At 44.9% G+C, this 24,951-nt stretch overlaps 1 protein-coding gene across 3 annotated transcripts in view; it reads left to right on the forward strand.

Moving 5' to 3' along the window:
• The window catches only part of SCAMP4 (secretory carrier membrane protein 4), a 35,190-nt gene extending 18,841 nt beyond the window's left edge, over positions 1-16,349 (forward strand). For all 3 annotated transcript variants that reach the window (XM_054013399.1, XM_054013398.1, XM_054013400.1), the window contains exons 4-7: positions 3,353-3,509; positions 7,988-8,089; positions 9,781-9,898; positions 10,977-16,349. In XM_054013399.1, the coding sequence (XP_053869374.1) occupies positions 3,353-3,509; positions 7,988-8,089; positions 9,781-9,898; positions 10,977-11,153 (554 nt within the window). In that variant the 3' untranslated portion in view covers positions 11,154-16,349. The remainder of the gene's footprint in view (positions 1-3,352; positions 3,510-7,987; positions 8,090-9,780; positions 9,899-10,976) is intronic.
• Positions 16,350-24,951: the final 8,602 nt, after the last annotated feature.

Below are 24,951 nucleotides of genomic sequence, written 5' to 3' on the forward strand. Positions count from 1 at the left end.
ATAAGAAACGTTTCAAGAACTCCCTCAAGTTATCCTTGAGGCATTTCAACGTTGACCCAGTGTGTTGAGAAGATCTCGCTCATGATCGTTCTACCCAGCGAAGTCATCCATACTGGAGCTACAGTCTATGAGCAGAGCAGAAGCGCCAGCAGCGTAAATCTTGCAACAGCAGCTTGTCCACTGTTAATCAACTAACCCATAGGGACATCTCTTGTTCAGTGCGCCACAGACAGTTCAAAGCTCAAATTGGCCTGATCAACCACTCAGGGGTTCACAGAAACCAAACCACTCAGTGATGTCATGGTCATCTTCGAACTGGAAGGATGAACAACATCATCATTGATTATTTTGGAGATATGTCTGCAAGTTTTGCATCTGTTATGGTTGGGTTGGTGCTGCGTTGCATCGGTGTGTCCTGGTTTGTGCAGAGCTTGTTTGTAATGATGAGCTTGGTGAGGTTGGGGGTTGTTTGAAGGCCAGAAGAGGGGGTTCAGGATGTGATCCCCATCAAGTATGGGTTGTAATTGTTTGATGATAATCTATATGGGTTCCAGTGTGGAGTGGTAGGTGACAACAGTTGATAGGGAATCCTATTTTGAACAGAAGGGACTGTTGGATCTCACCGTCCACTGAGCTTGCACTCTCTAGCTGAACAGTTCTGAAACCAGGAGTGGAAAGTAAGCTTTCCTCTCTGTGGAATGAAATTAGATTAGACCTCAATGGACAGACCTGTAGAAAGGGAAGGCTGGGCCAGGGAAATGCTCTTGAACAGGGGTTCTCAAACTTTTTTTTGCTGGCACCCCCTTTGAAAATATTTCAGGCTCTGATGATTCCCCTATAAAAGTGACAGCCCCCCACCATGCCATCCTTCCTTCTGTGCTGCTGCTGGCGGCAGTGCTGCCTTCAGAGCTGGGTGCCAGGTCAGCAGCTGCCACTCTCACAACCCCCCTACAATAGGCTTGCAAACCTCCCCTTTGGGGTCAGAACCCCCAGTTTGAGAAACCCTGCTCTTGAAGATGAGAAAATCCCTTTGCCCTACCAACCCTTTCCTCCCAAAATACCTGTCATCCCAGCTTCCCTTCCAGTTGCAGAAATAACTTTCTCACTGAGGGACACAATACACACTTGATGCTATGGGTTTTATTCCAAATGTACAGTGTGTGCGTGAGAGATTTCTGTGTGTATAAACAATAGGATGATCTGTCACTTCATTGTTCTTTCGTTATTCAGAGATGCTGAAAAAAGCTCTAATTTTCTTGCCTGGAGAAACTGCTTGTCTCCTCCAGACTGACTAGTTAAATGTTGCATGCTGTAAAGCTGCCTTTGTGTGTGATTTTTAATTTTTAAACAAAGCGTCCCTCATTCAATTTAGTGGAAAATTGGAAAGGTGCCAGCCATTTAGGCAAGTGGGCCACGTGTATGTCTGAGCAGACCTGGGCTTTCCACTCTGCATTTTAGATTTCCATCTGCTGCACGTTTTCTGTTTGGGTCATGCTGGGTTTCTGGGATGGGTGTGGGAGAGAAACAGATCCATAGAGGAGACAGTGAGAAAGAGAAGACCAGTATTTAAAATAAAGATATACTATAAGGCTGAGGGGTCATTATTCTAATTGGATTTGAACATTTAATAACAAAAGGTGTATTGAGATTTGGGGAATCCTGTACCAGAGCTCCCACTACTGGAGAACAAATGCCTGTGTAAATCACATAACAAACCTCTTTTGCATCACAGCTTTATAAGCACCATTGGTTTAAAGGGTTTGTATTATTTGCTTGTTTTTATAGCCCGCAAGTTATCAAACTAAAAATTCTAGACTCTCCAGTTATTCCCTGTAAATAGGATTTAATTTTTAACTTAAAAGTGAGTTTTCCCTTTGCTAAATCTTAAGACGTATGCAAACCAGGGCATTTAAAGCAAGTCTTTTGTTAACCTCTTACAGTTCACTTATATCATGGAAGTGAAACCTGCATAACTGAGAGAAGGGTTTTTTTAATTAAAACTGTTTTTTTGGATGTTAACCCCCATTTAACTTAAATGCCTGAATAATCAGTTAGAAAGAAACCTCTCGTATTAAAGATTCAGCTATTTATCTTCCCCGTATGATTGTTGGTACAGAGTGGGTTGGGAGGGGGCATATAATTGGCTGAACTTGCAAGACACTCAACTCAATGGTATAAGTATCTCTGTTTGGGTGGTTAAGCATTGGAATTAATTGCCCAGGGAGGTTATGGAATTGCCCAGGGATGGTCTAGATAATACTTAGTCCTGCCATGAGTGTAGGGGACTGGACTAGAGATGACCTCTCTAGGTCCCTTCCAGTCCTACGATTCTATATAACTTTTTAATGCTCCATCCGATCCATTCTAAAATTTCTGGGAATTTTCTAGGTATCAATAGGCAGAACTCCATTAATATTGCAGGAGGGAATCAGAATGCCAGAAGGTGGGAAATGGAATCAGTTTAGCATAGCCACAGCTTCAAGCCCCTCTGTAATTGTCTTTAGATTGAAGAACCACTTGATGGAAGCGATTAAAACATTCCAGCATAACACCCTATCACATCTCTGCTCGTCCTCCCAATAGAGTTAAACAAGTTGAAACCTTGAATAATGATGCTTCTCCCAGACAGGAAGAAGTAAAATAATAATGTTGCGGGGGAGGGAGGACATGTGCAGACCCTGGCATTGAGGGATGTGGAATCCTGTTATGGGAGTTGGGGGAAATAGGGGGATACAGAGTCCCTGCCATGGAGGGCGATTGGGAGATCCTGGTATAGGAGAATAGGGTGTCCAGAGCCCCTGGCATGATGGGGAAACTGTGTGGTGTGCGGGAAACCCCCCATAGAGCCCTTACTTGGACTCGATGTGCTAGCCAGGGAAGCTACTTGTGCAGGGGGTGTTTTTTCAATGGGATGATTCCACTCCTTTAAAGACCCTTCTATAGCATTCTTGGGGCATTAAGGGACCTTGGTGTAATTAAAAATCTGTCCACTCAGTTTTACTTTGTAACAATAGAGGTCCAAGTCCTGATCTTCCACTGATCCCTTCACTTGCAGAATTATCCACCCAGTTTTCCTTCCACTAACCTATGCTCCCAAATGAGTCCCTTGTTTCCTCTCCTGGTATCTGCCCCATTCCAAAGCTGACAATCCCTAGAGCAGTTCTGCCAAGTTACAGTAGCAGCCTTGCCTCATGGTCCGCGTGTTGATAACATCCACCCCAATCATTTCATTGTGCTAACGATTCTTCCCATGACAAGGTCTCTTTGTATTATAATACAACCCATTTGCTTCCTCTTTTTCTGAAGCCAGCAAACAGCATTACTTATCCCCTCTCCTGTTCTCTCTTTATAGTTTACTGCATCACACTAGTGGTGAATCTAATTGGCTGCCTGGCCTGGTGGATTGGTGGTGGTTATGGCGTTAATTTTGGCTTGGCCATCCTTTGGCTTTTTCTCTTCAGCCCCTGCAGTTACATATGCTGGTTCCGGCCTGCATACAAAGGCTTTCGGTAAGTAGACACTCACCTTCTTCCTTTGATCAAAGGGTTTCCTCTGGGAGGTTCGTTCAGTAAATGTTGATCAAGAAGACCATAACCGCAAGCTGTTCTATCTGTCAGGGCAAAGATTAAGGAGAAAGTAAATGGAATATTCAGTTACAACAATATTTGGTTAAGAAAGTTTTTGGCCAGCGCAGGAGCTTATAGATGAAGCTATAGGGCTTCTCCTCTCTGGGTGGCTGGTTTGAATCCAGCCAAGGTGGAGAGCGACTGAAAGTTGCTGCTGTCTGTTTGTTGTTTGGTGGCCTGTTGTTGTTTGTATTATGATAATGCCTAAAGGGATCCCATTGTTCTAATGCTGTACGGATATGGACTAAGAGCTAGTCTCTGCCCCAAAGAGCTTACAGTTGAAATAGACAAGACGGACAAAGGGTGGAGGTAGTGGGGAAGGCTATGTCTACAAGCTACGTATGAGCACAGTGAAGAATACGATGATTAGTGAGAAGTATCCATGCCCACAAAACGCCACCCTTGACACAAACTGACCCCTTGTTGGCAGAGAGGTCCAGGCCACAGAAACTTCACTTCTCTCTTGTCCCCATAAAGGGTTCCTTCAGAACAGAGCTAATTCATGTTGGTGAAGGGGGGCTTGCAACAAGATCTTGCATTGCTGATGACCATACAGTTTGACCTATTCCGTGGTCATCGCAGCACTGATTGGTTTTGCACTTTCACAAGCATGAAATCCATATTTTAAAAATTGTTAATGTATTGTGATTATTAAATATCCCTAGGGTTACTTAAGCATTCACATCGCTAATGGTATGGGAGACATTCTTCTAAAAGCTTGTTTAAGATTTTTGGTTTCTCAGTTCTTTATGGGAAAACTGTACAGAAATAGCTTGCTGTTCTGCTTTTTGTCTCTAGGCACAGCATCTAGTTACTCATATTGGGAGCGGGTATTTAAATAAAAGTAACCCACAAAGACCAGGGCTCTTCTCAAATGGCACAAATATATTTAAAATCATCCTACATTTATTTTTTTATTAATAATCATTTGCATGTCTCTGGTGCCTGCTGGAATTGCAAAGCACTTTGCAAACATTAGTGCATTGAGCTTCACAACATCCCTTTGAGGGACTTAAGTTTAATCTCCATTTTGCATAGGGAAACTGAGGCGTGGAAAGGGGAAGCTATTTTCCCAAGGTCATGCAGCAGGTCACTAGCAGAGCTGACAGGAATCTGCCATTCCAGCTTCCTAGACAACCCTCTCCCCTCCTTCACTACCTATGTATTTTTTTAATTGGCTAACCATCAAATTCTATGGTAAGAGAAGTTAATTTAGAAGAAAGCGGAAACAGCTGACAAGAATAGAAGCAGACAGACTAAGGCCCTGATTCTAGAAGGCACTCAAGCATATGCTAAATTTTAAGCATGTACCGGTGGGACTTAAGCAAGTACTTAACTCTAAGCATGTGCTTAAGTGCTTTACTGAATCTGCATCTAAATGCTCACCTCAAATACTACCAAATATGTGTGCTAATGTAGTGGATATTATTAAAACCATAGCAACTAAGTTTAATTATGTTATAGAATTCAAAGGAGGATAACTTCTAAAAGGATATGAAAAGCAAAGGAATTGAATCATATGAAACTCTTAAAGGAAGTGAAAAATGAAATCTGAGAAGTGTTACTCTACTGGGCTGTGTTTTGTTTTTTTCCCCTTCCCCTTTCTTAATTCAAAAGTCCCTGGGGTTTCCAAGTCACTAGTAGAACTCTGTTCAAAGAGCACTTTCCCTTCCAAAGTCTGGGAAAAATTACTCCTCCACAATGCTTTCCTCTGGGCTTTGTGGAGTCAGATTCTAATTATTTCTTTAATGCTGTTTGTATGTGTTTTGTGCAACCGAATGCTGAAAGGCCCTTGAGATTACCCTGTGTAAATACTTGTATATAAAATCAATACCCTAGGGACAGACCAGCAAGCCACAGAGCAGTTAGTTTGACATTAGTTTGGAGGAGACTTTAAAGAAAATAGCGGTGTAATCAGAGAAATATTTTTATGGGAAAGGAATACTGTAGCCAGATTCATTAGACCCACTTGCTATGCTTATTCCCGGCTGTTACAGCCATGGTAGATATTGGGATACCGTAGTCTGTGGATGCTTTTGTGAAACATTCACCATATGTCCACATCCAAAGTTAAATTAGATGCAGAACCTTGGCGTGAGAGCAGAATGGTGGCAAATTTCCAGTGGAAAGGTGGATGAGAATTCACCTTTTCTACATGTTGTAGCTCAGTAGTGTTCCACTTTTTTTTTTTTTTAATTTGTGGATCCCTAAAACTATTTCAAATGGAGGTGTGTACCCCTTTGGAAATCATAGACCTAGTCTGCAGATCCCCAGGGGTCCACAGACCACAGGTTGAAAACCACTCCTCTAGCTGATTTATTTGGGCATAAGTTTTTGTGGGTAAAACCTCACTTACGTTTCACTCTATGCATCTGAAGAAGTGAGGTTTTTACCCACGAAAGCTTATGCCCAAATAAATCTGTTAGTCTCTAAGGTGCCACCAGACTCCTTGTTGTTTTTGTAGATACAGACTAACACGGCTACCCCCTGATACTTGACACTCCTCTAGCTGATTCCCATACACCCCTTCAAATTGAGATTTCTTTACTATTGCCAGGTCATTGTCATGAGAGTCCATTTAAAGGTCCAGCCTGGAACGTTGTCCTTTCACTGTGATTTGATTTCAGTATTGAGACAGAATTACCTTAACCATGGACTGTTTATCACAGGAAACACGTTCTACTCGGATCCAGTATTCGAAAGGAGAATGCCATGATGGTAGCATTTTGCTCTTCTGTAGCATTGTTCAACCCAGGCTATCTAGTCTCTTTCACAACACCCCTGGGAAGTAATAATACTATTGGAGACAACGGGCCACATCTGCCATTGACCTGCCCTTTGTGTAGCTATTCATGCAACTTGACACGCACTTTGCACTGGTGTAAATGACTGCATAAGGTGCAGGGCAAGAGAGAATCAAGCCCTGAGGGTTTCCAACTTGCCCAAGGTCAGTCCCATTCTTTGCTCTCGCCATTAAGTACCAGATTTACAACCATATTTAGATGCTTAAACATGCAGATAGGCCCCTAAGAGGAATTACATACTCAAGGGGAGTTAGGAACCTAACTCAATGCGAGTTAGGTACCTATCCTGCTTAGGCACCTAGGGGATTTAAAAAAGCTCCTCTCTGCATCTTTAGGTGCCTAAATACGTTTGTACATCTGGCCTAGAACACAGACCCTCCCTGTTTCTGTGATTCAATGGATTTGATGTAAATAATTTGCACTATTAAATATGTCATCAGGTATGAGTGGGTCCAGAGCTAACCTTCAGTTTAAAATAACAGTATTCCTTGCCAAAGAATGGCTGACTAATATGGGTGGTGTTGCTAGATGAAGACACTGCATCTGATGACACCATAAATTTTAAGCATGTACCGGTGGGACTTAAGCAAGTACTTAACTCTAAGCATGTGCTTAAGTGCTTTACTGAATCTGCATCTAAATTTTTATTTTATTTTATTATTGCTGTACAGTATAGCTAGAGCTCTGGTAGAGTTATGCTGAACCCCAGTGATGGAGAGGCCATTGAGCACGCCTAGTTTTGGTAGCCACCGTGCATACCTGGACCACAAACATAAACTCTACTGATCTCGTTCAGTAGCTTGGCACCTGCCTGACCTATCCATCCCAAAGGCGTAGATGCCGTGGAGTTACAAAAAGCAGCATTGCCTCTGAACGCCACTTATTTCCCCAGGCAGCATTCCATCCCATTCGTTAGGCTCAAATACACTCTGTATGTGGCTGCCAGAGCTATTTTTCTTCCTAATCCATCCCAGAGCTGGGTTGTCAATGGCTCACCTCCCTTAACCACAGGTGTGTAAACTGATGACAAACAGCCCCTGAGATATTCCCAGCTAGGATTCTTGTTCACAATAATTGCATGTAATGCACATATAGGATCTGTCTGGCTGCCAGCACTCGTACCCATGTGTTCCCGGGGCCTTGTGCCTGCTCACAAATGGATGGGTTGCATTATGAAAAGCACAGGTGTCAAACTGCATTGAGTTTAGACATGCGATCCGGATAATGCTGCAAGTGTCTTCTCCTCTACAAGAGGCTGCTGAGGTATTGGTGGAAAACAACATGCCTCTCTGAAGGTGATCATACGTGTAATTAGTTTGTTAGATCAATTTCAGGACCTAGGTTTATTGAGGGAGATGAAGTCATGATGATGCAGAAACCTGTATGCTTCCAGCCCTAGAGAAAAGGGGGTGGATATTAATCTTCAAGGTATGAGACTGAGTGGGGATCCATTGCTTCATGATAGTGTGTATGGAGAGAGTGGGGGCATAGTAACTTGGTACAGTACAAGGTGATAAACCCCATGCAGTCTCCCTAACATCCTCTCTCATTTCACAGGTCTGACAGCTCTTTTAATTTCATGGCCTTTTTCTTCATCTTTGGTGCCCAGTTTATTCTGACTGTCATACAAGCGATCGGTATCTCCGGCTGGGGAACATGGTAAGCAGGATGCTCCCATGGTCTTTGAGTGGAGCACTCAATCCACGTCTTCTCTCCATCTAGCTGCAGAGATTTTGTCTCATAGATTCAGCTTGTGTTCCACATTTCCATGCATTAAATGCTGATGTGTGGGGAGGGAGAGTTGGGGGAGATAAGGAAAGGAGTTGGACAAAGAAAGGGTCCTGGTTGGAGTGAGGGCATGTTCTCCACTCCTCTTGCCTTGCTAAGGTAATGTTACATGATTTGAGCCTGCATAGGATTTTCATCTTTCTGTTCTTTCAGGGCTACATGTTCCCCCACCCCAATAAATAGGGCCCTACCAAATTCACGGCCATGAAAAACGCATCATGGACCATGAAATCTGGTCTTCTGTGTGCTTTTATCCTAAACTATACAGATTTCACAGGGGAGACCAGCATTTCTCAAATGGGGGTCCTGACCCAAAAGGGAGTTGCATGGGAGTTGCAAGGTTATTTTAGGGGGGTCACAATATTGCCATCCTTACCCAGCTCTCAAGGCGGCGCCCCACCAGCAGCAGCACAGAAGTAAGGGTGGCAATACTATACCATACCACCCTTAATTCTAAGCTGCTGCTGGCAGCAGCCCTGTCTTCAGAGCTGGGCTCCCAGCCAGCAGCTGCCACTCTCCAGCTGCCCAGCTCTGAAGGAATTGCCACCGCCAGTAGCAGCGCAGAAGTAAGGGTCGCAGTACCGCAATCCCCCCACACACACACTTACAGTAACTTTGTGACCCCCACAACTCCTTTTTGAGTCAGGACCCCAACAATTACAATATCGTGAAATTTCAAATTTAAAGAGTTGAAATCATTAAATTTATTATTTTTAAAGTCCTATGACCGTGAAATTGACCAAAATGGATCATGAATTTAGTAGGTCCCTATCAATAAATAACCATTTTCCCCTCCATATGACCACACCATTGCAACAGAGAAGCCACCTGGGAGTTTGCAGCAAGATTCTAACCTAGCTGCTTTGGGGGGTGAGTGAGACGGTCAAGACATCTTATCCTTTCTTACCATCTTCCCCATGCACATAAGTTTCACTTCATCTCCAGTCTACAGAGCTAGAGTCCCAAGGTTCATCCTTAAATAATAATTGGAGGTTATGTTCTTGACCTTCCCGGTTTAGGTCACAGAAGGTTGGTAATTTAACCTGCCATCTTTAGAGCCTGGATGCAAATCCTGCTGAAGCTAGAATAACAGAAAAGAAGGTGCTACACAGAGTGTTGGGTTTAAACACTAATCCTCAGAGTGCCCCATGAGGCACAGTATGATGACCTGTGGAAATGGAGACTCTGAGCTAGGTCAAGGACTCTCCAGTTCCTGGTTCTTAACCCCAGCTTTATTCCACTAGGCCCCACACTACCTCTGCACAAGTGAAAATAAATTTGGTTCCCTTATGGACATTCGTTTACCTCCTAAAACCTCACCATTCAACTGGCTTTCTCTAGTGGCCTGGAATTCAAATAGCCGGGGATGTTGCAGGTCAGGACTTGAGGTGCATTAACAGAGATGTGCAGGGGAAATATTTACCTGTGCTGCAGCTGGTTCTTGCCCTAGTTCTTACTTTTCCATTCATATCCTGGAACTTTACAACTCACCTGCAAATATTTTCAGGTTGGCGGTGAAAACAAACTACAGTGATACTTCTCTGTATTTCACTTTCTTCCAGTGGATGGTTGGCAGCCACTACTTTTTTTAGTACCAGTGTTGCAGCTGCTGTGTTCATGCTGTTTCCAGCCATAATGTTTACGATGTCAGCGGTTGCGATGTCCTTCTATCTCCTAAGGGTAAGTGCTTCAGTTGCCTTTCTGACGTGGAGTATCTGTCAATTCTGTGCATCAAAGCAAAGTGAATCCTCAGCTTAGTGGTCACTGTAACCACTCACGTCCTAGAAAGTTGAGAGTATAGACAGTGTGGGGGCTGTCCCCCTGCCAAGCCAGATCCCCCCTCCAGGACAAATCTAGATGAAAGGTTGAGAGTGCGATTGAGGGTTCTCTCCATGCAATGGAACCGTGTCCCTCCCAGCATGAATCCATGAACAGCCATTGATTCTGAGAATTAAACCTGCTGAGACCCACACAATGACAGACGGGGGTGGTGGGAGGGAGATCCTTCCATGAATCTTTCTCCTTAAAGTGGTCTGCAGAAGGATAAAACTGGAGAGCCACTGTCATGGGCAATACAACAGGAGAGACTTCACCAGTGTTGCACTTCATGGAAGGAGAAAAGCCAGAGGGGTAAGATCTGTTACACAACAAGATGCCAAAGCTGACAAGTCCAGCAAAATATGTTCTCTACCCCAAAGCAGCTGCCATCAGGACAGTTTACCTCTGGAATGTGGGAGCATACTGCCGCCTTTGAGATCACGGATAGTGCCACTCCAGTCATGCGTTGGTTGGCATCTGTGTGGTAGGGTGGCTGAAAAAAGTCACTCCTTCTCCTGCACCTCTATATGCCCAGCTATATAATCCTCCTATCGTGCACCCAAGCTTTGCCAGTCTGGGATGCAGCAATTTCAGTAATGCTGAATTCTAGGTAAACTGACCTAGTTTGGATGAATTGCTTCTAACATCATTACTATGCAATTCCCCAACCTGAGTTAGTCATAATGCTGCGGTGGGTTAAAAGACTGTATGTAGATCTTATCTAGCTGCTTCTCTGTTGCCATCTGCTGCACTGTTCTGTTTATAGCACCCTTGTTCCTTTGGAATGTGGACACTTGAACAGAGATGTTACCAGATACATGGGACAGCACTAGGAAGTGTGTAGTATATTGGGCATTAACAAAGTGACCGTAGCTCCTATTGGAAAGGAAACTAGATGCTTGTTGCTGATTCTTCCCTTGCTCTCTTGATTACCTACTAGGTACATAAAATTTACCGAGGGGCTGGCGGAAGCTTTCAGAAAGCCCAGGATGAATGGAACAGTGGCTCATGGAGGGACCCCCCGAGCAGGGAAGCTCAGTACAATAACTTTTCTGGAAACAGTCTGCCACAGTATCCCACGGTGCCCAACTATCCCACGGGAAATCAATGGCCTTAAGCAGCAACAGCTGTCAAACTGCCTGGATTATCTTTTTTGGTCTCCTCATTATTATTTTTATTATTATTTGAAAAGATCTTTTTTTTTTCCCCCCATCATCTTTGGGTTTTTTTAGTTCCCTCCTCCCCATGACTGCAGAAAATCTGTGCACTCAGCCTGTACTGCCTCCAGGGCTTTGCCCATCTCTATTGGAACGTTTTATTTTGTGCACAGTTGCCAGTATTTGCCTTGCTGCAAACCGCAGAACTATTCGCTGCCCTTGCTTGGGGGAATCCTCCAATGATCAGTACCCGGAAAAGGCTGATTTTTTTTCCCCCTGCGAAGAACACTTTAAGATGCTCTTTCCCCTGCCCTCTTCATTCTTATCAGATGCACAGTACACCACCACCATCTTCCTGTTACCGAGCAGGGGACATAATTGGAAATGGGCATCAACTGGCATCTCCTGATGAGTTTTCTGGAATTTCTATTTCTCAAAGGGAAATGTCTCATCTATTTTATTTTGTGCCTCGGAAGATTGAAATTGGCGGCCAGGGCTCCCTTTTTGTTCATAAAACCCTTGAAGGTCTAAACTGTCTCTTGAGTTCTCTGTAGCGAGAGAATGCTTTAGATAACTCTGCCCACAGTGAGTGAGTGCTGGACACTGCATCTGATTAGCAGAACCTCCACTCAGCTGGTGAGGTATCGTTCTATTAGAATTCATTTTCTTCACCCCCAAAGGTTTTTCTTATGATAGGGTCTACATGTTTGAAAGTACTGGTTCATCTCACTTGTCTATAATCCTTGCTTGCTAATGGCCTGATTGAAAGCCCAGTGGAATCACTGACTTCAATGGGCTTTGGCTCAGACTGCATCGGTTATAGTCACTCTTATGTAGACAGCCAACACAAGACATAGGCACCACTTAAGTCCCACTTATGCAGTGTCTAGGTTTTGTGCTGGCCCCACATGTGCAGGCCCCTCTCCCTCCTGACTGAATCTCGCCCCATTGACAAACCCCTATAATGTAAATAATCTTCTGGCTACAGTTCTGTGGCCAGGTGGTGGATAACTCTAAATCTGAATACTAAGAATGACTTGTGTGATTTGGGAGTAACTCCGTTAAAATTGATGGATCAATCCTGATTTATTCTGACATAGCTGACATCCGAATCTGATCAAGTTTCTCATGCTTGTGAATTGTTCTCCTGCAACATGTCACCTGTTAGTTTACAAGACTATTAAGCATTTTGTAGTCTATCCTTTATTTAGTCATGCAGGACCACTCCCCATGTATACAGCCAAGTGTACAGCTCTTCTCTCTACTTCAGCATGCAGGCAGAGAGAGGTGGAATTTTCTTTCCCTAAGAAGTTGGTTGAGGGGAAGATAAAGGTTCTGTTGAGGGTCTTTTCTTGCTGAGAACGAGGCTTTGTCTACCCTACAAATGCTTTGCTGGCCTAGCCGTACTGACCAGAGCACCCTAGTGTAGACATAGCGTGTGGCGACAGAAGTTTTTCTGTTGGCACAGTAACAGCACCTCGCTGAATGACATTAGCTACGTTGACAGAAGCACTCTAATGCCTGCTTAGTTGTGGCTGTACTAGGGGGGTTTGCTGACATATCTATGTTGGCTGGGGGGATGTTGATTTGTTTTTTGTTTCACACCCCCATCAACATAGCTATGCTGGCAAAACTTTGTAGTGTAGACCTGGCCATAGTGTGTGTCGTAGTGCTGACTTCCATCCTCTTATCTATTTCTCATGTCACAAGTACTGGAATCTGTAGGCAGAGCAGTCGAATTCCTTTCCATTTCGTACTATATCAGCCCAAGCAGTACAAGCTACAGTTTCCCGTTTCTCCTTAAAAATCCGCTACTCAATGTTTAGATGTTTCCAATCAGCCTGAGAGATTTGGATGCCCAATTTCCGTTAGTTTTTATGGGAATTGAGCCTCCAAAACCCTGCAGCAGCTTTGAAAGCCTCTACTAAAGATCCCGTGAGGTGCTAAAAGCCTTCAGCTTCCAAAGGAGACATGAGGGAGGTTTTGTATTTGTTCAGATCTGCAGACTAGTGCTGGATTCTGCTCTCAGTCGTGTTGATGTGAATCCAGAGTAACTCCATAGCTATCAGTGGAGTTATGCCAATTTTACACTGAGTAACTGGAAACAGAATCTGCTCCTGAAAGGCTTAGAAAAGGTCTCTGAGCTGGATGGAATCCATTTGCAAATGATCCTTTGAAAATGGTCTCAATAAACAAGTGCCTTATTCAATAATATATTAGCTCTTAGGGGAGAGTTCTTCTTCCCTCGGTGCCCCATTCCCCATTTTGTTTAGTCTTAATCTTTTTCCCTATATGCATATATTGTAAATATTAGGTAAGTGAAATGCATTACCATGGGATTTGTGTGACATCTTTGTTATCAGATGGGCCAAAGGAAAAGCAACTGATTAACACTGGAGGCCAAAGCCTCCTTGAACTTCAGTTTAAAAGCAACATTTCCCATTGCTGCAAAGCCAGCCCTTTGCTGGGCCTCTCAAAATATTTCTAACACATTCCTAACGCAATGACTTGTGTCTGTGTGTATGTGTATGTGTGTATGTGATTTGCTCATAAACACAAGGACAGATGCTTGGAGCTTTGCTAACAGAATACAGTCCAATCATGTTGCCGAACTTTTAGTTGCCTTCATCTTGCATAGAGTGTTGTGTGCCTTTTCTTTGTGTGCTTGCCATCGAAAGGGTGGTGAAAGAGAACTGCCTGTCATTTAACTCCCTGGAAATACGAACATGCTGCCCAGGGGATGGGTCAAAATTCCCAGTGCTTGGATCCCGTTAATGAAAACGGGAGTCCTGCCTGTAATTTGCCACATTGGGAAGCCTGAATATGGCGTGCCTGCCTAATCTCATCCTTGGAGGTGCGGAATATCCTCCGCCCCTCTTGGCCATTCTTTTCAATATGGGGTGACTGAGGGTGAGTCGTAATTCCAGAAAGTTGACTCAATCAATGTGCTGCCAGAACTGTTGTGGCTTATTTTTGGAATCATAGCTATATTTTTATAAATGTGATGTTTACATTAGATTTCCAAGGACCTACCAACGTTTTGGAGAATTGTTAACCTGGACTTAGCCAACTTTAATTTTTGTTCTGCATCATGTTATGTGGGATGCTTTGTGTCGTCTGTGGGGTTCTTTGTTGTTTTCCTTGCAGGCGTCAAATAAATCCTCATTCTATCCTCTGAGAAAAGCCTGGCTACCTTGGAGGTGTGTATGTATTCATGATGGTTGGAAGAAAATAGTGAGGTCTAGTTATCCCCGTTCAGTATTTCCCTCTCTTAGAAAACTCCAAAGCCTTCTGAGAAATAGGGGGTTTGGACAAGTAAAGGAACAATGCATTGTGGGTGAAATTCACCCCTTTGCTGGGAGCCAGTGCAAGGCATATGTACTATTTAATTTATCCTCTTTTCGCGCTTTTCAACTATAGAACTTTGCAAAGTCCTTTACGAAGGAGGTATCGTTATCCCCATTGTGCAGATGGGGAAACTGAGGGCAAGTAATTTCTCTCTGTGCCTGGATCACCCAGAAGGCCAGTGGCATGGCTGGGAATAGAACCAAGATCTCCTGAGTCCCAGTCCCGTGCTCTATCCACTCGATAGGTGCTACTTAGGAAAGGTAGTGCTAGGATTCAAGCTGGTCCTCTGCACGGAGATGAATTTCAACCTCAGGGGGTGTTGATCAGCCTTGGGTTAAACAGGCTTATGCTGAATTCAGTCAAGTTTCCTTACACACACCACACACACACCCCTCTCTTACTCTTATCCTGAAGTTAAGGTGCCTCCTCAAGGTTGCTTAACTTTAGCCATTTTACTCGGCGCCAGAAAAGCGCTTAGCAGAGCAGATGACAGTGAAAGTCTTCTGTCAACAGTGCAGACCCATTTGGTGTGTTCACCTAGGCCTACATCCTGGCCTCAGGAGGTCAGTGGCAGCTTTGCAATTCCAGTTGACTTAGTGGAAGCAGGATTTGGCCCCAGGGTGAAATTCATTGTAGTCTGGAGGACTCGCACAAGGCCCTAGGCACCATTTAAGCAGGATGTAAATAGCTTGTGCTGACTACCTGCATGGGGGTGTCGGGAATAGCGCTGCTAGTGCACCTCTTTGCACTGTTGGCGATTCGTTAATGGTAGTAAATGGCAACTGCTTCATGGGGTGGTTTGCTGCTGTGAGGTGGACTTTCATCCCCAGGTCTCTGTTCAGTGCACGGGGATAGACTCTCCTCTCAGCCATCGATCTTGCAAATCCTTGCGTGGAACACCACAAGTGTCACAAGAGTGCCGCTCGCCAAGCCAAGTGGAGATCGGCATAGTCCCTTGCAATGAGTGGTATTGCAGCAGGAGCCACTGTGCACTCACTCCCTAGTACACAAGAGCAGAGGGTGGCATGTGGGCAGAAGTTGGCAATGTCTTGAGATGCAGGCATGACCATGGCCTTCATCGTGCTACTGAGGAACTCAGATGCTCCCCTTTCAGGCCTCCCTCCAGCTAGGGACAGGTGTGACTTGGCACCTACCCAGTTGTGCTCCTGTTATTTTGTATTGCAGTAGTGCCTAGGAACTCTAGTCATGGGCCAGGACTCCATTGTGCTAGGTGGTGTACAAACCGAGCACAAAAAGTCCCTGCCCCAAGGAGCTTGCCTGTGGGATCAGGGTTCCCAACTAACTCCCTCTCAGCAGTGGTTACATCATGCCCCTACAGTTGGGGAAGATCAAGCCGTGTGTGTGTGTGTGTGTGTGTGTGTGTGTGTGTGTGCCTGGCCCCTGTGACAATGTGTACCTGCGTGTTTGCCTGACTTCTGCCACATTCCCAATGCCTGTGTGCATTTTCCTTGAGCCCAGAACATGAATGCTGTGTAACAGAAAGATTAAACTTGGTTGAGCAGTTTGCTTTTCCCTCTGCTTTTAAATGGGTGGATTTTGTATTCTCTGCTTATGAATTAGCCCTAATTAGCTTATGCCCCCTGGGATGAGTGGAGGGTTTGCAGATGTATGTTTTCCAACAGTAATACAGTGGCTTTTATACCTAGCTTACTAATGCGACGCTGGCTGTAGAGCATGAGTTGTATTGATCTCTACACTACATGTCTGTGCTACCCTTTCACACCACTGTATTTGATGCTGAATTACAGCATGCTGGAGCATTCTAGTTAAATAAAAGTCAAACTGTGGTGCTTTTCCTGTCTTCAACTCCAAAGAACGGTCTAAGCTCCCCAGCTCAGTGTCTGATCATGGTGGGTGTTTTGTGGTATCAGATCAGAGCACTGGCCCATCTCCTCCAGTGCCCTGGGTGGGGGCCTGACCTGCACGGGAGGAGCCTGCAGGAACTCCTGCTGAAGACTGTGGACGTTTTGGCTGGGATGGGAGGTGCTTGCAGTAGTATTCTGTGATGTCCTGATACTCAAAGGAACTGGGAGGGGGAGAAAACCCCTAAGGCTGGTTGTGCAGTACTTTACAGAGAGGGAGGGACACCATTTCCACCCCCTGCCGCAATCTGCTAATGCCCTGTGAGATGAGATTTGATTACTCAGCATGCATATCTATAATAAAAAATTAAACAGGACCTGGGCTTGCTTGGCTACAGAAATGGCTGCAGACGCTACCTCCTGGAAGCAGAATGAATAAAGCCCTATGGAAAACAGGAGTCCCTGCTCAGCCTAGTACCTTCAGTAAGGACCACAGGCCTATTCAAGCAGGCCAGGCTGAGACATCAGCGTGCAGTCTCCACTGCAGACCTAACTCACTGGCTTCTGCTTAGCCACCCCCTGCTCCCAGGCACTTGTTGCATATGCTTCCAAGAACCGGGGAGGAGAACAGAAGGAGCAGCATGTGTCTCCCTTTGGAGAGATGCTGTTGAAGAGCAGAGGAGATTCGATATGAGGATAGACCCATCACCCTCCTCCCAAGACCCTGGAGCCAGGGAAGGTAGCAGAGTCAGCCATGTGCCCCTACTTCTATGAAAAAAATTTGCCCTGGATCTGTGCCCTGCACCCTAGGCTACCTGAACAACTGGGACTGGCTCCCCTTGTATCACGTGTGGTGGAGTGGGTCAGGCTACCACCCACATTCAAGAGAATCCACAGCATGAGAGAGTGGTGGCCTTCTCTGGCAGGTGCTCTGGTGGAGGCAGGGGGAGGAATCCATCAGCTGAAGCCCCTGGGTGAAGGGCCAGGGGTGGGCGCCTGCTAAAAGTGAGGCAGACTTGGTGGAGGTCTGCGGCGGGGAATTAGGTCCCGCAGTCAGATCCAAACTGCTGTCCAGGGTTCAGATAAAAATCAGGTAGATGCTCCCATGCAACCCTAATGGGCCTCCCCCAATCTGTGGTGAGTTCAGCCTGAAACACTGTGTGGCCTTTCCCCTGTTGATCTCTGGAGCGGGTGATGATTAGGGGTATGTCTACACTGCAATTAAAACCCCACAGCTGGGCTGTATCAGCTGACTTGAGCTCAGGGGCTGTTTAATTGAGGTGTAGACCATTCGGGCTCAGGCTGGAGCCCAGGCTCTGGGTCCCTCTGGGTCTTCGCTCAAGTAAACAGCCCTGTAGCCCAAGCCCTAGTCTGCTGACACAGGCCAGGGCAGGTGTTTAATTGCAGTGCTGGAAACCATAACCAGGTCTGATGTGATTTAAGACTTGTGGCAAATTCTGCTCAATACAAGTCCAGGGAGCAGAGAAACAGGCACCATTGCAAGTGGCAAGGGAAGTGCCATGGCAGAGCTGTTGGCCAGTTCCACTGCATCTGTCATAGGCCTGACACTCACCACTGCTATTAACCCTTCTGTTTCAGGGACACTAAACTTACACCAGTTTAAGAAGGTTTATATATACTTGTAACTGTCATTTGGACCCTTAAAGCTCCTTTTTGAGACTATATGTTTGGGAAAATTTGTAGTAAAGGAGACATCATGACCCAAGCAGGCATATCACTGGGCTGGGGCGCAGGACCTCTGGGTTCTATTTCTGGCTCTGCTACTGACCCGTTGAGTGCCCGCGTGGAAGTCCCTTCCCCTCTAGGCCTCAGTTCCGCCATCCGTACAATGCGGAGATTTACCCCCCTTTGTAAAATGGTTTGAGATCACTGGATAAAAGACCCTAGATGCGAGTTGATTATTGTTGTTACAAAAAGAATCTTTGGAAAAGTAAGTGCTTAATATGTGTGCTAAACCTTAAAAAAATTAGCTGAGTAGAGCTGGTTGGAAAATGGGGTTTTATTCCCCCATGAAAAATTGCAACTTTCTGGCAAAAAAACAGAAGTATTTCTATTTGGGACTGTGGCTATGGTGCCTCACATGCGCCTGAGTACATCTGACTAGTCAGACTACACCTTCCAGGATGCACCACTGTCTGCCTTTATGGGGAGGGACACCATTGCATCCTGGGAGTTCCTGGTCATGGTGTCTCATGAGAGATGATGTACGACTGGGGATCCGGAACCATAGAGGAGAATGGGAACATGAGGTGGCTGAACTACAAATCCCATGAGGCACTGCAGCAGACTAGCCAAACCTGAATGTTTTGATTTTTCAACAAAAAATGGAAATTTTCTTTCAAAAGCAGACACTTCTCATGGAAAAAATTCAGTTAATGGAAAACCCAATTCTTCCTTTGAAGAACAGTTCAGATGGAAAATTTTTGACCAGTCCTACCACGGGGAGATTTAATTTATTAAAATTAATCAATAATGAGTAGAGTGACATTTGGAAAGATCACTTTTGGGGGAGAAGCTGGTTCTATTTTTTTTTTTTTAAATCAAAGCAAGTGAATCCAGTTGTTTTGTTTTAAATGTGGGACTGACTGAAAATTTTCCTTGATGATTCTGTCCTTGAGCAGACTAGATGATCATAATGGTCCCTTCTGGCCTTGAAAATCTATTAGTGTACTAAATACAGCTTTAAAATGACAGGCCTGCAGTGATTCTTGCATCATTGATAAACAGGAAACATTCCTCTAGTCTGTGACCTCATTTACGAAGTTAACACAAGGAAGGAGTTTTTATGGCTGAATTATTTATTTGGGTGTTGTCATTTCCACAGTGTTCATCTCTAGCAGAACTGAGTTAAGCCTCAGAAGTTCCCAGAGATGGGTGCTTCCAGGCCCCTTGTCCAGATTGGAAAACAGGGGAGAGCTGGTTGAAAGCCTTCATTTGGAATTTTGTGGCCAAATGGAAATACCGGATTTCAGCATCTTTTTCCCAGTTGCTGAAAGTAAAATTTCCATGGTCAGGTTTTAGGTTTTTCAGTGAACATTTCTGATTAAATCAAAAACTTCAGAGAACTTTTTCAATTTCTTTCATGGGAACAAAAATAATTTCCTGCCCTGCTCTGACTGTGAGAGTCAGTGAGGTAAAAAGACTCGCCAAGTCACACAGACAGTCTGCGGGAGCATCAGGGATAGACTCCTCATCTAAGTGTCTGCCGTGGGCATTATCCACAAGCCTCTCCTTCCTTCCTGTTATAATCCCCTTGCAAGGCCGGGGAAATAATGGAACTATTTCGTCCGTGCCTTATTGTAGTGCAAGCAGGCTTTGCTGTAATGCTGGCCACACATGGAATTATTTATAGAGACAAAGGATACGAAAACATCTCATCCTTCTGAGCAAGCCCTTTCAAACAGGAAAGTGCCATCCTGCCTAATCTGGGCATCTCTCACCACTGCAGCAGCCTTGTGGGGCTGTGTACAAAATATACCTTTTCTCCAGGAGACAATCTCATTAACAGCTGGGATTTCAGGGTGGGACTTTCAAAAGCACCTAAAGAATTTAGGAACATACGTCCCATTGAAAGTAATCAACGACTCTGAGGTATGTAGAAATTCCGCCTTTAATATATAGCACCATAGGGCCTGAACTAGCTCTCCCTGAAGTCAGTGGAAAGACTCCTGTTTTCTGTGTTTGTACAGCCCCTGGCACAGTGAGGTCCAAGTCCATGGCTGGGTTCCTAGGTTCTAGGGGTCCTAGGCAAAAGGTGCCATGGATTTTTAATGGCCACACCCGGTCATCCAAAAGCAACAGACACGGTAAACTGCCTGGAACTCAGCTTATTTCCCTCGACGGACGAAGTGCTAAGTCAGTCCTGCAAGCATTCAGAGCTGTGGTTCCAGGCAGTCGGGGTATTTTGAACCTGATGCTTAGAGCGCTCATCCGTTCCACGTCTGTGTATCAAATCCATTTGTTGGGGGGGCAGCAGCAAGGTGCAGGGACTGCAAAGGCCAAAACAGGAGACAAGATACCTCGCAGGGAAGGGCAGGGGGGGAACTGACATTATTCGGGGCTTCTGGCCTTCCAAGTGAACCAAAGGCAATTCCAAGTGATTCATCATTTTGTATTCAGGACCCTCCTTTAATGAATCAGTGTTGTTTGTTCCAGAACCTAATTTTGAGTGATTTGGGGTGGGTTTTGTTCTGGATTCTCATTGTAATGAATCAGCTCTTTATACCCTCACTCTCCTGAATCAGCCTTTTGCATTCTGGAGCCTCACTTTCAGGAATTGGCATCTTTTAATTGTTGTTTTTGATCCTCACTCTTGTGAATCAGCATTTTTTTTAATCCGTGTTCAAGGGGACAGCACTACAACTGTATGGGCTGGAAGCTGGCTCTGGCTTGTCAGTGACATATGGACCAGGTTCTTTTATCATCTTTCCTCTTCCTACTGCACCAGTCCTTCACACCTACCATCCGAGTTCATGGCAGACTTTTAGTGGGTGTTCACTGAGCATGGTATCTGCACCAAACGGAAAATAACCATTAAAACTCCTTTTAACCCCACACCCAACTCTGCTGTCTGTTCCCTGGCTCTAAAGCATCTATAAACTTCCTGGCCAGGGAATGGATTTTCTTCCTCCTCCTCTTCTCTATTTTTCCATTTGCTAAATATATTACACGATTGACTTCAGTCCTCTGTGTGGCTTCCACCCCCTGTAGGAATTTCACAAATAAATTACTGATCCCGCTTGCAACATGTTTACAGTTAATGAGCTACAGAAGCACCCAGAGCACACCCACAATTCTCTAACAGCATGGCAGGGCCTAGGGGGAGTCTTCAGTAGGATATTTCTTAGTAGCCGTTCCATAACTGGATATTTTGCATAATAGTTGATGACCTCAATCAAGAGTAAACTCTGAAACTGATTTATGCGTGTATGAGAGAGAGACAGAGTGTGGAAGTTACATAATAAAACAGGCACACATGTCTCGATTACACAATAAAACAGGAGCATTTGTGCTCTATTGGACTATACACAGAACTCGTGACTCCAGCCTTGCCTTCTGTTTCCCAGCTCTGCCACTGACACAGTGTATGCTCCCGAGGTAGGGTTGCCTCGTGGACAGAGCAGTGGCCTGGGATTTAGGAGATGTGGGTTCTAGTTCTGTCTATTCATTTTAGGGTTTTCTACTGCCACCCGTCCCCGTAGTGTCTGAGCACCTTCCATGTAAAATCAATAGCAATAGAGAAGTCTCTAGAAGACTTCATGGAGTCGTAGGCACTGGCAACTTTTCAAGATTAAAACTCTGCTTGAGAGAGGGTGTTTTTTCCCCAGGGAAGAGTCGGGAGGGTTTTAGGAATAAAAGGGGTGTCCAAATGGTGAGCATCACTGATGGTGGAAAGACTCTCTCAGAGGATGGCCTTGTTTCCTAAAGCTGATCAGACTCTGGAATCCAGGTCCCGTCAACGGAGAATGCTTTGTCCCCAACTCTCACATGCTTCCTCTGGGCTTGGAGATCCGCATTGTCCCAGAAGAGCGCAGCTGTCACGGTGGTTAATAGCACTAAACTCTGTCTCTGATGTGGCTGGGGCTTCATCCATTAATTGCTTTGAAGATTAGGAACGAGGCCTTAAATTGGCATCAGAAACGAACTGAGAGCCAATGGTGGGACCCGAGCAGAGGCCTGATGTCTCGTGGCGGCCGGAGTCATGGAGAAGGCAGGCAGCCACATTCTGTACCTGCTGGAGCCTGGGGGTAATGAATGCATGGATCAGCGTTGGCAAGCCCTCAGCTGGGAGAAAGGGATGAACTTTCCTAACATGCTGGACTTGAAAGAAGGTATTTGATGCTGCCTGGTCATCCAGGCTTAGCAAGGAGTCCTACAGGACCTGAGACTTCGCCCCACTTGTACAGCCCCCATTTGTCAACCTTCAATGGAAGGTGGAGACAACGTTGTCACCAGTTCATTGAAGTGTTCCCTCTTTCTAACCAGCACTGCTTTGGTTTTGCCTAGTTCAGCTTAAGCTAGCTGCTCTTCATCCAAGAGCTGATCTCCTCTGGTCTTTCCGACATTTTACCAGTGGCGGTGGTTGCATCAGGTAAGAATGAGATAGTGGAGTGTCATCAGAAACCTGTGGTCCATGTCTCACTGTTTCTCCCAGTGATCTCATACAGATATCAAAGAGAAGCAGGGATCGTTTGGATCCCTGCAGGATCCCTTTGGAGAGGAGGAGTGGTCACCCGTCACCACATCAATTATGCTGGAGAAGGACGAATGGAATCAGCAGTGCTGGGCCGTCTGCTCCTGCTACATCATGTAGGTGGTTAAGCAGTACCTTCGGTGCACTGTCAAAGGCTGCTGAGAGGTCCAGCTGGGTGAGCGTGGAGGTCTTAACTATGTCCATGGCCATGAGGAAGTCCTGTTTACTGGCCCTAGAGCCGGCTCTGGTCTGAAACCTGATCCTGAGGCCTCCAGGATGTTGGCTGATCTCACGAGTTGCTGGAGCTCGGTGGTTACTATTTTCTCAGTTATTTTGCTCAGGAACAGGAGGTTGGAGACGGGACAGTAATTGGAGAGATCCTCAGGGTGGAGTGTTGGCTTCTCAAGGACTGGACGAACCATCGCCTATTCCAAGGAGTTTGGTAGGTGTGTTTCTCTGAAGGGGGTATTGACCATATCAGTGGTAAGGGCAGAGCTGTTCTTCACTGGCTTTTACTGCCAGGAAGTCCTGCATCTGTTTCATAGGTTGTGGCTCTAATATTTTTCAGGCCTTCCTGACCTTTAGCCTGTGTGATGGGGCCAAATACAGTCAGAGTGATGGGGTGTATAATAATCTGATCGGGGTGACATTTTCTTTCCCACAACTCCATCATTGACCCTCTGTTTGACCTTGGGCAAGTCACTTCCTGCCTGTTTCCCCTCTAACCTTTGCATGCTTTGCCGATTTCTATTGTTCGTTCTTTGGGGTAGGCACTGTCTCATACTATGTGTCTGTACACCACCTAGCAGAGTAGGGGCTCTGATCTTGGTTGAGGCTTCTAGATGCAACTGTGATACAAATAATATATAATAATGAGCAGGTCATTTAAGCTCTCAGTATCTTTTGTTTTTCCCATCTACACAACAGAGGTAATGCAGTGCCTTGCATGGTGTCAAGTATCAGAGGGGTAGCCGTGTTAGTCTGAATCTGTAAAAAGCAACAGAGGGTCCTGTGGCACCTTTGAGACTAACAGAAGTACTGGGAGCATAAGCTTTCGTGGGTAAGAACCTCACTTCTGGCATCTGAAGAAGTGAGGTTCTTACCCACGAAAGCTTATGCTCCCAATACTTCTGTTAGTCTTAAAGGTGCCACAGGACCCTCTGTTGCTTTTTACAGATTCAGACTAACACGGCTACCCCTCTGATACTTAACAGAGGTAATGGTGCTGACCCACCTGGGGAAGCTACCTTGAAATCTACATGTGCAACATAGCAGTAGTATAAATATTCAAGCTTGCAGGGACAATGTCAAGTGGTTTAGGTCATAAACTTAGATTTTGAAAAGCCAAATGTTTTGCTGACCCAAATATGAACAGAAATCTTCTCTACTAAATGTAGAATAGACAGTGACAGCAGTGTTGTGGGAGGTTAAATGATGCCTGCAGTGTTGAAAACCCAGATAAAAGAAGGTTTGTGCATGAGAAACTATTCTTGAAACTGACTAGAAACAAACCGCGAAATTGACCAGTAGTGAATTGCCATGAGGGTGTCTAAAATGTTTCTGATGGATCTTATTACAGCCAGCTATTCATGCTGTGTTCTGGAAGCTCTTTGGGGCTGTGACTGTCATTTACTACATGTCTGGACAGCGCCTAGCACAGTGGAGTCCTGACTTTGTTGGGATCTCTAGCCCCAACCACAAGACAGATAATAATTAGGGCTGTCAAGCGATTAAAAAAATTAATCGTGCTGTTAATAGTAGAATACCATTTATTTAAATATTTTGGGGTGTTTTCTACATTTTCAAATATATTGATTTCAATTACAACACAGAATACAAAGTGTACAGTGTTCACTTGATATTTATTTTTATTACAAATATTTGCACAGTAAAAAGCAAAAGAAATAGTATTTTTCAATTCAGCTAATACAAGTACTGCAGTGCAATCTCTTTATCATGAAAGTTGAACTTACAAATGTAGAATTATGTACCAAAAAACCTGCGTTTAAAAAAAAAAAAAGTAAAACTTTAGAGCCTACAAGTCCACTCAGTCCTACTTCAGCTAATCGCTCAAACAAGTTTGGTTACAATTTGCAGGAGATGATGCTGCCTGCTTCTTGTTTACAGTGTCACCTAAAAGTGAGAACAGGCGCTGTTGTAGCCGGTGTCGGAAGATATTTACGTGCCAGATACGCTAAAGATTCATATGTCCCTTCATGCTTCAACCACCGTTCCAGAAGACATACGTCCAGGCTGACGACGGGTTCTGCTTGATAACGATCCAAAGCAGTGCGGACTGACGCATGTTCATTTAATCATCTGAGTCGGATGCCACCAGCGGAAGGTTGATTTTCTTTTTTGGTGGCTCGGGTT

This window comes from Malaclemys terrapin, chromosome 24 (assembly GCF_027887155.1).
Source record: "Malaclemys terrapin pileata isolate rMalTer1 chromosome 24, rMalTer1.hap1, whole genome shotgun sequence".
NCBI lineage: Eukaryota > Metazoa > Chordata > Testudines > Emydidae > Malaclemys > Malaclemys terrapin.